The sequence below is a fragment of the Mastigoproctus giganteus genome, chromosome 2 (assembly GCF_048544385.1).
Source record: "Mastigoproctus giganteus isolate SK-2022 chromosome 2, ASM4854438v1, whole genome shotgun sequence".
In the NCBI taxonomy this organism is placed as follows: domain Eukaryota; kingdom Metazoa; phylum Arthropoda; class Arachnida; order Uropygi; family Thelyphonidae; genus Mastigoproctus; species Mastigoproctus giganteus.
In genome coordinates, this window is record NC_143576.1 from 191,289,401 (window position 1) to 191,304,887 (window position 15,487).

A 15,487-nucleotide genomic window follows, 5' to 3' on the forward strand; every position below is an offset into this window, starting at 1 on the left:
GTTAATAATTCTAATGAACAATATAACTAAACTAATATGAATATAACATTTATGGTTTACAGTTTGCAATAAGGCTTAAGAAAAAGAAGTGAAACTAATGATAGATTATTGGACTTAAATTACAAATTGTATCACATAACCGATGCAAATTGCATTATTATGATATTAAGGAAATATTATAATTATTATTTTAAGCAACATAAAACAGCAAAATTCAAAAAATATTTATAAGATGATCATCAGAAATAAAATAACTGTGGCACCATATTTAACAAACAGCAGGTGTACTGCAGTACCTAGCAACCAAAAATGACTTAATATCTATTAAAATTTTGCAAGCATGAATTGTAATATTCCTCAAGTATGGTCTTCAAGTTTTGACCTATGTTACTGGTTAAGTTTTATTCTGAGAAATACACTACAATCCAAAAAAGTATCTGGACACTCATTTTCATAAACCACTGGAGCTTTCCCAGATAAACAAGCAACTCAGACTGATATAAAAAGAAGGCAGCTGAACCACACAAGTCAATTGTTCTCACCATGTAAAACCAAGTTGACTGATTTCAAGAGGAGTATTAATTGTCAGATGTCACACTGCTGGCTTGTTAATTTACACATGCCTGATGTAAATCACGCATGTAACATTCTGATTTGTTTTTGAACTCTGACACATTGCATGGATCGTTACTGAGTTTGCTTTGTACAGTTTCTATGATTGTCGATATCATTACTTTGTGAAAGAAAGTATCTGTACTCCTATCAATCTGACTATTTGACAGTAGAGCAGAGCATTAACCCTTTTCTAAATTCTTGATTGTAATATTTTCTTTATTTTTAATGGTCTGTATGGATTACGGACAGTGTCATTTTTATTGATGAGTTTCCCAAGGAAACAGTAGATAGTCAAATTAAAGTATTTTATATTGCTTGATTTTCATGATTTCTTTCTGTTCACTTTCACGTTTTTATGTACATATTTCTGTTTTGCATCAATAAACAATGCCGAACAGTTGCATTCTTGTTTCTTTAGTTATTATCATCAGTTTGGCTGAGTCCCAAAGTGATCACAATAGGCTGAGTCTACTGTACTTCCTCACTGAACAAGAGAACAGAATCTTCTCTTGTTTTAGAATTTTCCAGGACCTTGGTAATATAGAAATACCTATGATTAAGTCAGAATCAATCTTCAAATTTTGTACAGTTTGATAATTTTTCACAATGGAAGATTTAAAAACTGTTGGTATATATTTATGTCACATACTTTAATGTATGTAGGACTAATGATCTCAGTATTGTATATGAATCTGGTATTGGATTGAGAGCTATGTTGAGATCTTAAAATGTTGGCACAATATTTAAAAGAAACAAATTGCTTTATTCAACCCAAAAGAGGAACTTCCTGCATGAGTGAGATTAACTGCCTAGAATTATCAGCTTTCTTAAACTTAGAACTTTTGAATCATAAACCAAAGGTTTGTAGTTAAATTATTTTTTTTTCTTGGAGAGTACATTAATTTGTTTTCTTTAAAAACTTTTGGATCATGAATGGGATTATAATATGAATCAGTGGTACAGTCAGTCCTCATATAACACGTGTTTACACTACACAAATTCGATCATACACGATTTATAAATAGGAGAACAATATCATATATAACACGGACCGAATTCGCTTATACACGATTCACCTTTCTGTTTGCAAGAAACGGCAGTTGAACGTGGAATCACCCCAACTGAACGCAACACGATAGGAATGAAGAGAAGATTCTGAAAATGTATTTGTTTTTTATATCAGTGAAGGGGAAACATTTCACCATAATAACGTAAAAACCCACACAATTCTAGCTATCAGTATTATCGCAAATGCAATTAGATCGAGTTTACTACCAGTTTATAACAGATTCCACTAGCAGAAACGCAAGTGGAAATTGTTTTTGTTTTATGGCAGTAATCCCCAGAAATGTGCTTTAGTAAATTGTGAGGTGTTAATAGTGTCTCTGCCTTTACGGTGTTGTTTATTCAGTTGCTACATGCACGCAGCTTTGTTTGTGTATCAAGCGTGCCTCCTCATTTTGTAAATTGTGCTTTATTCCCTAAAAATGAGTAAAATACCTAAAAGGTGTGAAAAGGAAGCATCCTGGTGAAGACACTACAGATTCAGAGAGAGAGAAAAAGAAAAGCAATATCGATAAACAGAGGCGGACTGGGTCAAAAATTCTTACCCGGGAAAATTTGTAGTGGCCTCATACTAGCATTTATGGCCAAAATCACACCGGCCTCCGGCCCACTGGGGTTTCCCCGGTAAGGCTTATGGCCAGTCCACCTCTGTCAATAGAGAAAAAATATGAAATTGTGAAATGCTTTGAGCGAAATGAAAGACCATGTGATATTGCACGTGCTATAGCCCTAAATGAGGCAATGCCGAGATTACAAAGAATGCAGAGAAAAAAAAAAAAAACAGCTTTTATACAGGAACAACTCAAAGTGAAATTAAAATCCATTAGATTAAGACAAGGAATTGGAAGAGATGGAATGGCTGTCATCTGTTTCGATAGAAAATTAAACAAAAAACAAGTTTGCTTACGATAGAAGCAAAAGCATTAGCAATATTTTATTACGTAATAGTCTTAATAAAATCCGTATTTTATTACGATTATTTATTGTGTTTGGTAATGTTTTGGTTATAAATATGTGTTCAATCTTGGGTGATTGGCACATAACCCTATTTTTCCCCCATAGGGCCTGTTTATATTGCATAAGAGTTTCTAGGAACACAACTATCGTGCTATAAGAGGACTGACTGTACTCAATAGAGACTGCTTGTTGTGCTTTTCAATTTGGTAATTCTGAAAAGGGCTCATATGGCTTTTCTTGCCACTTCTAACCTCCTCTTTAAATAGACTTATCAAGATTTCCACTGATCTACCAGTCTAGTTAACATTTAATCAAAGACAGCCAACGTGTATGATCATCAGCCATTTTCAATCCACTGCAGGATGAAGGCCTCTCCAGCAACTTTCTAGTTCCTTCTCTTTTGTGCAATGGCCATCCATTTACTACCCACAAACTCATGAATTTCATCTATCCATCTTTGCCGGTGTCTTCCAGGTTTTCTTCTAGCTCCTCTTGTGTACCATTCTGTTATTTTCTTAGTCCATCTGTCATTCTGTCTGTTATTTTCTCAGTCCATCTTGTTCCTGCCCAAGACCATTTTAGTTCTTTAGTTTTCATAAGAATGTCCTTTATTTGAGTTTCCTGCTTAATCCATGTGTTTCTCTATTTATCTAACAGTGATTCCCAATATAATTCGTTCCATTCTTCGCTGTATAGTTCTCAGCTTCTCTTCCATTCTTTTGGTGAGTGCCCACGTTTCACTTCCATAAGTCATGGTGGGGAATATACATTGATTCATTATTTTATGTTTCAGACAAACTGGGATATTGCTCCTCAGTATGTGACTATATTTCCTGAATGCTATCCATCCAAAATTTATTCTTCTCTTGACTTCCAGCCATTTATCATTATTACAGCTAATAACTTGTCCCAGATAAGTATATGACTCCACCTTTTCAATTACTGCTCCTTCAATCATTATGTCCCTTTCTATGGCATACTTGTTCATCATTACTTTTGTTTTAGCTATATTCACTTTAATCCAAACCTTACTAACCGTGCATAACTGATTAAGATTTTCCGCTAATTCTTTGGGATCGTGGCTTATGACCACAATGTCATCTGCAAATCATAAATGTTTTTAGGTACTCTCCATTCACATTGACTCTTTTCTGCGACCAGTCTAATCTTCTGAAAGCTTCCTCGAGGGCAGCAGTAAACAACTTGAGATACTGTGTCTGCTTGGCAAATTCCTTTCTCAATTTTAAATTTGCAACTGTCTTTGTCTAGTCTAATAAAGGAGGTAGCGTTCTCATATATTTTCTTCAAAATTATAATATATGGGGTATTGTGCCTTATCTTTCCAGTGCCCAAAACATTGCCTTTTCATAATCCACAAATGCCAGGCATAATGATGTTTTATATTAATTTGCTTTCTCCATTAGCTGTGATATTACATGAAAATGATTCATAGTTGAGAATCCTGTCCTAAAGCCAGCTTGCTCTTTCGGTTGATTCTCATCAAGTATTCTTTCTAATCTGTTGGTAATGAACAGCTTATAGATGTGGGATAACAAGCTAATTGGTCTATAATTTCCAATTTTTGATTTATCTCCTTTCTTATGCAGCAAAACTATGATTGCATTATTCCACTCCTTAGGCGTCACACCCTTTCTAATGCATTTTGTGAAGGGTTTTGCCAGTTTTTCTATTATGTCTCTTCCTCCCAATTTTAACAACTCTACAGTAACTTCATCTTCCCCCAGGGCTTTCTGATTCTTCATTTTCTTCAATGCATGTTCTACCTCATCAGGAAGAATATCGGGTATGTCATATGTGTTACTAATTTGCGATCCATCTTCCCCACTGCTGGCATCATTCTCTTAATAATTCTCTGTATAATTCTCTTAATAGTCTACTGCTATTTATAAGTACACCATCACTATTCTTCAGTTTCAGTATCATTTGTCTTTCTGTATTACTGCTCATGGCTGCTGAAAGTCCTTTGTTTTCCTTAATGCTTGTTCTACTTTTCTTGTGTTAAATTTTCTTATGTCCTCTCTGAGTCTCTTTCTAATGGCTTTGTATAACTCGGTATACTCAATTTTCTCCTTGTCAGTGTTTATCTTGCTCTTCATTTGTCGCCTTCAGTTCATGATAAGTGTTTCTTGACTAATTTTTTCTTCTTTGGATTTCTTTTTCCCTATAAGTTTCTTGGGCTTTATCACTTTCAGAAAGTTGTAATATTCCTCGTCGATATCTTAGTCCAGAGCACTCTGCAGAAGCTCAAACCTGTTCTTAAGTTCCAGTACATACTGCTTTTTCTCCTCTTCTGTTATCTCAAAGAACTTCGTATTATTTACTCGAGTCAGTTTTTTCCTTTCCTACAGCTATATCAGGTGTGCATCTTACCATTCTGTGATCACTTCCAACATTTACCTTATTCAAGACGGTAACGTCATTCACAATATATCTTCTGTTAGTTGTTGTTATTTGGTTTTTAGGAGCATTAGCAACTCAGGCGATATTGGTCTGGGGATATGTGGTGGTCATTCCCTGACCTTTCCGCATCCTCCGGATTTGGTGGTCACGGGCTTGAACCCCGGTCTAATCAAGAAGCGTGTGCTAACCACTGCTGCTATTGCCCACCTGGCTACGGAGGCACCGATCTTCTGTTAGTGAGGATGAAGTCGATTTCATTAGTTGTTAATCCGTTTGGACTCCTCCATGTCCACTTTCTGTTCACCCTTTTCTTGAAAAAAGTGTTCATTACTGACAATCCTCGAGATTCTGCAAATTCCACAAGCCTTTCACCTCTTTCATTTCTTTCACCAATTCCAAAATTTCCTATAGTTCCCCTTTCTGCGCTGTTTTGTCTTTTTTTAACCTTAGCGAAGTCTCCCATAATGATATTGTAGTGGGTTTTCTGCTCATCTAGAAGACATTTCGTGTACATTCGGTGTACATTTCTTCAACCTCTTCCTCATCATGGCTTGATGTTGGTGGATAAATCATTATATCCTTTAGCTTGTACCACTTTGAAATCCTGAGTATTAGTCTTGACATCCTTGGTGATGTACTTTTGAATTCCAAAATGTTTTTTTATATCCTTATGGCCCAGAAAGCCAACTCCACCTTTGCTCCTTTCACTGTTTCCATTGGTGTACAGCAGATTTCCACTTGATAAACTTACAAGTGATTCATTTCTTCTTTTTGTTTCAGCCAAACCGATGATATTCCAATTCATATTTTCTAGTTCCTTCTCCAGCTCTAATATTCTGTCTTCACCGATGAGCGATCTTACATTGTAACAGGCTAAATTCAGTTTCCGTGCATGGCAGCCTGGTTGTACCCAGAGATTCTTAGCACCCTCTGCTTCCACTCTGATCCTCTCGTTGCCGTAAGAGGGGGGAGTGAAAGCCGCTGGGGTCTGAGGGCCATTCGTTTTGTCATGCTGTCATGTGCATGTATATACATGTTGGTGTATATACATATCTACACACAGAACTGCACCTTTGTGAAACGAGAGGAATGGAGAAAACAAGGTTTCAATGGTATACCACTGAAAAATACCATTGAAAATGGTACTTTTCAGTGGTATACTATTGAAAGAGAACTAAAGTATAGGGTATTCTGTACTCTATTACAATTTATAATATTTGAAGATTAAATGAGCAAGGCATAATGATATGGGTTTAAGTTAACTATATAATATCAGTATAGATACACCATAGTTTACCCATAAATTTAACTACATACGTAGTGTAACGGCATAGTTTAATTTTATTTCATATCGTGGCTGCCTGCACAACGAGATACCAGGTATTGCACTACTTCAAATAAATAATGCTCCCTAATAGAGGAGACTACTGTTATTTATTCTCAGTGGGCACCACCACCACCCAGAGAGCTGTTTCAAAGCTAGTTGGCTTCATCATGGGCAGGTACCCCGATAATGCAAACATGCTATCACAGTTTCGAAGTCGTTCCACAATATGAGAAATGCCAAATGGTGTACAGAATGATAGTGTATTTGAAGATTAAATGCGCAAGGCATAATATATGGGTTTAAATTAGATACACCATAGTTTAGCCATACATTTAACTACATACGTAGTTAATTTCATATTGTGGAACAACTTCACAACTATGATGGCATGTTTGCATTATCAGGGTACCTGCCTGACCACCAATGAAGCCAACTAGCTTCGAAACAGCCATCTGGGTGGTGGTGGTGCCCACTGAGAATAAATAACAGTAGTCTCCTTTACTAGAGCATTATTTATTCGAAGGAGCACAATACCTCGTAGCTCATTGTGAAGGCAGCCACAATATGAGATAAAATTAAACGATACCTTTACTATGGCGTACCTACACCGATATTATATAATTACACTTTATAATGTACCATTTTCAACAGTACATTAGAGTGTAACCTCTTACTACTCTTGTGAAGAGTAGTGCTGTCATGTGGTAAGAGGCACTAAGTAGTGTCACTCCTCTGAACTAAAGATTTAATTTTTAAATATTTATAAGATAAAGTCATTAAACCCAATCCAATTTTGCTTTTATCTTTGATCAGTAGTGACATGTAAATAAATGAAATTTTTTTGTATGTATTTATGGCAGTTTACTTATTTATTAATTTATATAAAGTGTTACATCTGTACTGTTATGTGTTTGTAATACTTTTGTTGCAATCAATAAATAAATTCATTTTGTGGGGGTTTTTTTGTTTTTTTTTTTTCCTAAGCTTGTTTAATTTTCTAATTTGAATAGTGGGAGGAGAGGAAGGGGATGATAATGAAAATTTTTTTTTCAAATGCTTAAATAACTGACAGCTCCCTTTACAATCCCCAGTTTCAGAAGCATTAGTATTTGGCATCCATTGAAAACCTTGTGTAACTTTATAGACACACCGCATGTACAAGATCATAATTCATAATTGAAGCATGCAGTTATTAAGGAAACATATGGGAGCCAATCCTTGGAGGTGGGGGAAGAAATTACGTTCCTCTCTTCCATCAACATTTTGTTCCTTTCATGTTCAACACTATATGCAGAGATATATAATGATGAACTTATATGATGGAACTGCAGCTAAACAATTTTGCTCCCATTTCATCACTGGATCTTTTACAGTCTCTACATATCTATCAAATTTATGGTTGGTTGATATGTTGTTTAGTGGCACAAGGGCTGCTAAGGCCATATTGTGCCTAATTCTATTTGGTAGTGCAATTACCAATTAAAATCTGTAAAATAATCCCGTCTACTTTAAGAAATAAAAGAACTCAGCTAGATTTGCATTGTCTCCAATCAGATGGGGTAGTCAAAGGTTCTTGCAGATGTGAAAGCAATTTGAAAATTTTGTTTCGATAATTATTATAATGATTGCAATTTATTAGCATATGCCTCACCGTAAGTGTGGTCTGACAAAATATACAAATAGGCGGATCTTCAACCTTGAGTAGATAAATATGGGTTAGATACGTATGCTCAATACGCGTCCTAGCCAGGATCACCTCCTCTTGCCTATTTGATCACATGCTTGTTGGCCACAACTTAGGTTCCTGTTTAAATTGAAGCAGTTTATTGCCGCACTGAGCCTGCCAGATTTGCAACCATTGCTCTTCGCACACGTTTTTTATGACTGATTTGTAGTCTGTATATGGCACTTGGTAGTTAGATCTTGCAGCGATTGGATGTTTAGCGGCTTGATCTGCATATTCATTTCCTTTGATGCCTGGTATACAACAGAAAGTGACCAACAGATTATTGCATTACAGCTTGTAATGCAATAATCTGTAATCTGATTTGCTTCAAGACGGGGTGGATTGGTCTGGATGGATTTTTCAATGATTTTATCGCACTCAGAGAATCAGAGTAGATCATAATTTGCTTCATGCACAGATTAATCACGTAATCCAGAGCTATTTTAATCACCCACAGTGCAGCAGAATAGACGCTGCTGAATGATAGTGCATTCCTTTGGAAGGGATACAGAAGTAGAAAAGATAGAATAAACTGTCACTGCACCACTTCGTACTTGTTTTTGAGCCATCGGTATATATTTAAAAACACTAAGAATTTTCTGCTACATGTGCAGCATGGAGTTTCCTGATGGTAAGGTCTGCTGCTTGCTTTTTCCCCATTGTTGGAATGAGAAATCACAGACCGGTGTATAATCAGACCATGGAGAGTCATGAGTGCTCATTTCCTCAAATGACATTACCTGTGTCTAGATTCCAACATTGTGTTAACTGCAGCAACCTTATCCCAATAGGCTTGTTTTTGTTAGGTTTGTTTTGATAAAATGTGGTCCACTGGGGCTCAAATAAGTATGGCAAGATAGGATGAAAGGGAAGACTCCGTATTTTTGCTGCATAGTTGAGGAGCAACATTTTCCTCCGAAGATGGAGTGGAGGTTTGTGTGCATCTTTATATAGACTCTGTACAGGGGATGTTCTGAATGCTCCTAAAACAGTTCTTAGGGCACTGTGATGGATAGTGTCTAGCCGAGTTAGTGCGCTTTTCCTGGCAGAGTCATAGATTGGAGCTCCGTAATCCAAGCGAAATCGGATTAATACCCGATATAGCCGAAGCAAAGTGTATCAGTCAGCACCCCACGTCAATAAAGATAGTACTCTGAGGATATTTAAATTTTTTTCAAGCAAATGATTCTCAGATATATGATGTGTTGTAAGAAGTTTAATTTATCATCCAGGATTAGGCCTAGAAATCTGATACTATTGGAAAGAGGTATGGTGAAATTTTTAAGATGTAGTTCAGGCTCAGGGTGGATCTTAAGTTTTTTACAGAAATGAATACAGTCAGATTTTTGTGCTGATAAGTGGTAGCCATTGTGAGACATCCACACTCAATTTTGTTAATTGAGATCTGGAACTGTCTCTCAATAGAATTCATAGTTTTTCCTTGGCACGAAATCATCTGCATAGTGATATAATTCTACCGTGCTTGGAATATCGTGGATGATATTGTTTATTCTTATTAAAAATAGGGTAGGACTCAAGATAGATCCTTGAGGGACCCCCTCTTCCTGTATATGAATTCTAGAAAGAGTATTTAGATGACTAACCTGAAAAGTTCTGCCCTGGAGAAAGCTCTGAATAAACAAAGGGAGCCTGCCTCGTAGACCAAAGGTGTGAAGATCCCATAGAATACCGAAATGCCATGTTGTATCAAAGGGCTTTTCTAAATCGAAACTTACCATAACGAGGTGGTCATTTCTGACAAAAGCATTTCTGATGTTTGATTCTGCTTTGGTCATCATATCTAATGCAGATCTATTTTGCTGAAAGCCATACTGATTTTTATGAAAGATGTTATGTGACTCAAGAAACCAAGTGAGGCGCTTGAGAACCATTTTCTCTAGTGTTCCCCCCAAACAACTAGTTAAGGAAATTGGATGATAATTTCCTGGATTAGAGAGGTCTTTTCCTAGTTTAGGGATGGCTAATACAAGTGAATGTCTCCAAGAGCAAGGATAAACATGTTCCGCAAAAATCCTGTCAAAAAATATTAAAAGAATTTGTAAAGCAGTATCATTCAAGTGTTTTAGCATAATATAAAATATACCATCAGGGCCAGCTGCACTATTGGGTGCTCTGTTAAGAGCATCCGTTAACAGCATCGGATATAGTAAAAGGTTGATTATATGGAAGAGACAGACCGGTGTTGAAATTTAACTTATACTTTTCTGCTACCACTTTAATTTGTTGGAATGAAACATCATATGAATTTGCTGCTGAAATTTTTGCAAAGGCTTTAGCAAAAACGTTTGCTATGTCTTTGGAGGAAGACAGTTCTTGTCCATCACAGATCAGTATTGGAGAGGATGACAATGGATATTTGCCATTCAGATGTTGGATTTTCCTGCAGATTAATCTAGTATCAGTGTTTTTGGTGATAGTGGAAGCGAACTGTATCCAGGAATCTTTTTTGGCTTTCCTTCTTATTTGTCGTGCTTTAGCATTTAGTTTCTTGTAATTTATAAGGTTAATAATAGTGGGATGCTCGCGGAAAATATTCCAAGCTGTGTTCTTTTCTTTTTTTGCTCTATTGCATTCATCATTCCATCAGTAGTTTTTGCACCGGCGTGGATGAGTCGACGACTGAGGAATACTAAACAGATACTAGCTGCTGCTAGTATCCATTTAGTAATATGGTCAATAGCTTCATCTATTGACTGGTTCAGAATGAAGTTTTTACCTAAAACTGTACATAAGGAAAATTTTTCCCAGTTTGTCTTTGTAAATTTCCATCTTCTGCGAGTTTCTGGATAGGTGGGGATAATCCAATCCAATGTATACTTGGGTACAGAGTGGGGGAGCAGATAGATAGATCTATGGCTGAAGTATTTCCTGTGGTAAAGTGGGTGCTCATGAGCATGTGCACCGGTGTTCAGCAGAGTTAGATTTTGTTTGTCCAGTAATGTTTCTATTAGCTGCCCTCTTTTATCCATATGGAGCCTTCCCCATAATGGGTGGTGTCCATTAAAGTCACCCATCAAACAAATAGGAGGTGGTATCTGGGCAAGGAGCTCATCAAAGTCTCTGAGTATATACGTTTGGTTCGATGGAAGATAAATAGAAACAAGAGATAAAGATATTCCAATTTCTATTCTTATGGCAACAACTTCTAAATTAGTTTTTAAGGGGATTTGTCTAGACGGATTAGTAACGGATACCAAAACTGCTACACCTCCATGGGCTGCAGCTGCTGTATTCCTATCACGCCTGTACAAAATATTTCTTTTTACTTTGCCTGTACAAGTGACCCCACAAGAGGGGGTCACTTGTGGAGTTAATGTTTCCTGTAAACAAATGCCTGCCGGATTGAAATCTCGGATTAGGTCATAAAGTTCATCTGTATTAGTAAGTCATCCTCGACAATTCCATAGTAAAATGCACTTCATTATTCAGTTTTAGTGGTAGGATGATCCATTGGCTTTTTAGAGGCAGTACACTTATTGCAATCTATTTTAATTTTATCTTTTTTAGGAAAGGTAGGCCGTCCAGTATCCATATCTTCTTCGGCATGAATTTCTAATATAGGTTCTTGTTGAGTTTTGTCATCTGTATCCATTTCTGCAGTATTAATTTGGGTTTTAGTAGAAGATTCAGCTTTTGCCATCCTGGTCTCACTTTGGGACTTGATGCCACTAGTAGTGGGAATGGAAATTGGAGTATTACAAGTCTGGTGTCTGTTGTTTTGCTTCAAGGATGGCTGAGGAACTGAAAGCTGAGCTCTAGCCCATTCAGCAAGTGATATGTTCGGTGGAACTGAGTCACTGGTTTGTGTAGCAATTGAACGATATTTCTTTGTAACATCTGCATATGTACGCGCAGGAGTACCTTTCAGTATTTGTCATCTCGCTTCCTGATAAGTCACTTTATTTTCAACTTTAAATTTCTGTATTTTTTTTCCCAAGTTTCCATAACTCGCAATTTCTAGAATATGCAGGATGATCTTCCTTGCAGTTAGGGCAAACTGGAGATGTAGCAGTACAGTCTGCTTGAATATGATCCTGGGATCCTGGAATTTGGGCATATTGTGTTTCCTCGACATGTTGCCTGAGAGTGTCCGAATTTCTGACAATAACACCATATTGGATTTGGTATATACGGATGGATATGGCAATTTAGATAACCAGCTTTTACAGTATTTGGTAAGGTTGGAGTACTGAATGTGAGAATTACACTATGGGTTGGAATGAGAGTGCCATCTCTACGAGTCAAAATTCTTTTAGCTTGTATGACCTTTTGATCTTTAAGTTCTTGTACAAGCTCTTCTGTTATATTCAATAGATCCCACTCAGAGATAACACCTTTGGAACTATTTAGGGTTGAGTGGGGAAATATTTTAACAGGGATTCAATGAGGTACCACCTCATTGAATGTTTTGACTGTAGTTTCCACAAGAAAATCCCCTGACTGTAACCTTTTGACCATTTTAGGTGATCCAGCATTTTCTAGAAATCTTTGTATAATAAATGGAGAGTTTGCTCACTGGTTGACTAGTTAAGGAATGGATAATCAGGAAAGTTGGATACTCAGGTTAATGATTATCTATTTTTAAGCGCTTATGTTGCACACACACTACCTTCATCAGAATTATACCAATCTATGGTATTTGAGCTTGAAGGCTCTAAGGCTGGATAATTTTCTTTATCCACGTCAGCTCTTTGCCCTGGGGGATTAGCTTTTCCACCCAGGTTACCGGCCCCGCCACGAGCAATGCCGCTTGTGGCCAAGCGTAGGAGTTAGTATGGTTAGTATATGCAATAAAGAAAAAGGTACTTTCCTTTTTCTGGCTCTCTTTCTATACTTTTAAAAATAGAGCTAATCAACAGAAAGACTTATGAACGAAATAAAACAAGGAAAAACTCAGTTGCTTTAGAAAATCATTTTAGGAATCGCAGTACTAGTAGCACAGAAGATCGCTTGGCCTCAAAAAATCGCTTGGCACCCGGGGCCTATCAAATTTATGTAATTTGGCTTCATTAATATCCTAAAACTTAGACCAGATGACATGATTCAACATGGAATTCCAAATTGTCACTTGTTACATAGCTGTATGGAAGTTTTAGCTTACTTAGTCAAATGTAATGCTCAGTATGCCCAACCATTAATATCCAGATACCTCCCCCAGTGATAGTTGTTCATGCCCCACCAAAGTACCATGTGTCAGACAACTATAAATGTGCTTATAGGCCTTCGAGGAAACATTGGTATGATTGTGGATGCATGGTACCAACAAAGAGGGAGTTAAGACTTCCAGCATGGAATGATAAGGTGTCCCATAAGCAATCAATCTGTACATGACATTTCAACTGAAGATCCCAAGATTAACTATTTATGATATGATCTGCAAATGGAAGAAAACTCAGAAAACCTCTGAAGCTGATGGAATGTAACAAGAGTTCTGCAAAAAATCATCTGTTCAGAACATAGGTTGACATTGTCGCAGCACACATAAGTCCTCATTGAGAATGACTGGAACACGTCAGCACGAGTACAGAACACAGGATATTGTGTGATAGGGGAGATATGGTGTGTAGCTGTCCATAAGCTACTAATCAGCACAACTAATACTGACCTCTGTCTAGCTTGGTGTACGGCCTGCTGTTCTTGGAACGCAGATCAACAAGACGTTTTGGAGTGGCGAGTCATAGTACATAGTCTACCAGTCTGATGGTCATGCCTGGAGAGAGCTACCTGCTGGACTGTATCATCCCAACAATGAAGTCTGGCAGAGGCAACGTAATAGTCTAGGGCTGTGTTTCATTGCTTGGACAAAACCACAAATGCATAGATCTATCTAGATCTTCTGGACAATAATGCATTATCTATGTTGTGGAGCTACATAGCAGTATCAGCCAGACAACACTATGTCACACTGCTCGTGATATGACAAACTGGTCTGAGGATGTGTGTGAAAATGTTGGATTGGCCAACCCAGAGTCCTGACCTCAATCCCACAGAGAATGCCTAGAATGAATTGGTTCACTGGGTACATGTGAGGATAGTTTGCTCACAGATATTTTTTGAGTTTGCTCATAGAATGTTTGGGACACTGTATGGGCATTACTAAATGCACTGTGCAATACATGGGAACAACTGCCAAAGGACACCCTGCAACACTTTGTGGAGTGAATGCCAAGAAGGGTACCAGCTGTATTATGGGCAAAAGGTGGCACCACAAAGTATTAAGTAGGTATTGCTAATGTAAAGCCAACTATGTATGTAGTGGGACAACTGATTGGTATATCACATGACAACTTTAAAACATGTTAAAAAATAAACAAATATTTTGAAACTCACCTCCCAGAAATTCAGCTGCTGCTTCTTTATCAATCAATTTTTCTGATTCAAGATAGACTATAAATGCGGATAGAAATACCAATCTTTGGGTAACAAACCGCCAATGATCATGGAATCTGCACACAATTAAAGTTTATATTACAACATGTTACAAAGGGGAAAAAAAATAATTTGTAAACAAAGATCATTCGTATAACCTAACTGATTATAAGAAAATCTTATGCTGTGTGTTGCATACTCAATAACTTGAAGCCAAACGTTTGCAGAATGGCTGTGTAGAGCACTAACCATATGTAGTATAGCAGTGTGATGTTAGATATTGTGTGGCAAGTTTTGTGCAAACAGGACATTGTGCTTTTGTGCAATTGGTGTTTTAAATGTAGTTCTGTTGAGTGTGTCTTGTAATTTTTGTAGCTAGGTAAGATGATAAACATTAGACAGCAAATTTGCATCAATTTTTTTATAAACTTTAAAAAAAATCATTACCAAGTGCTTAAACAAGCAATCAAGTCATCCATGAAGACCAATGGCATATGATTAATGATATTTATAACATTCTAGTCCTATTGTGGTACATGCCAATGCATTTTAAATAAAAATTTAAAAATGAGGCAGTTGCTACAATATTTGTGCCCTATTTGCTGAGCAATGAACAGATACAGAACCAGCTTTCTGTGTGCAAAGACCTACAAGCACAGACCAGAAAGGACAGAAACTTCCATTTCGAAATCATAAGATGGAATGACAGCTGGGTTTAGAGTAATGATCCAGAAACAAAGCAGTCCTCCCAGTGTAAAAGTCCATTTCTATATACAAAAAAAGGCAAGGAAGGAAGGTCAGATCAAACTTCAAGAGCATGACTGTGATTGTTACCTTCAACAATGAGAGAAATGTTCATCAGGAGTTCCTTCCACCAGACCAAACCATAAATCAGTTCTACACTGGGGATCTAAGGCATTTGGAGGAGGAGGATGGGAGCAAATGTCCAGACAAGTGATGCAATCAGGACTGGCTTTTGCATCACA

The 15,487-nt window shown here is 37.1% G+C and overlaps 1 protein-coding gene across 1 annotated transcript in view; it reads right to left on the bottom strand.

Annotated features, from left to right (window-relative positions):
• The window catches only part of LOC150089860 (translin-like), a 106,960-nt gene that overhangs the window by 19,472 nt on the left and 72,001 nt on the right, over window positions 1–15,487 (bottom strand). The window contains exon 4 of the mRNA XM_090368867.1: window positions 14,463–14,578. Within this exon, the coding sequence (XP_090224993.1) occupies window positions 14,463–14,578 (116 nt within the window). The remainder of the gene's footprint in view (window positions 1–14,462; window positions 14,579–15,487) is intronic.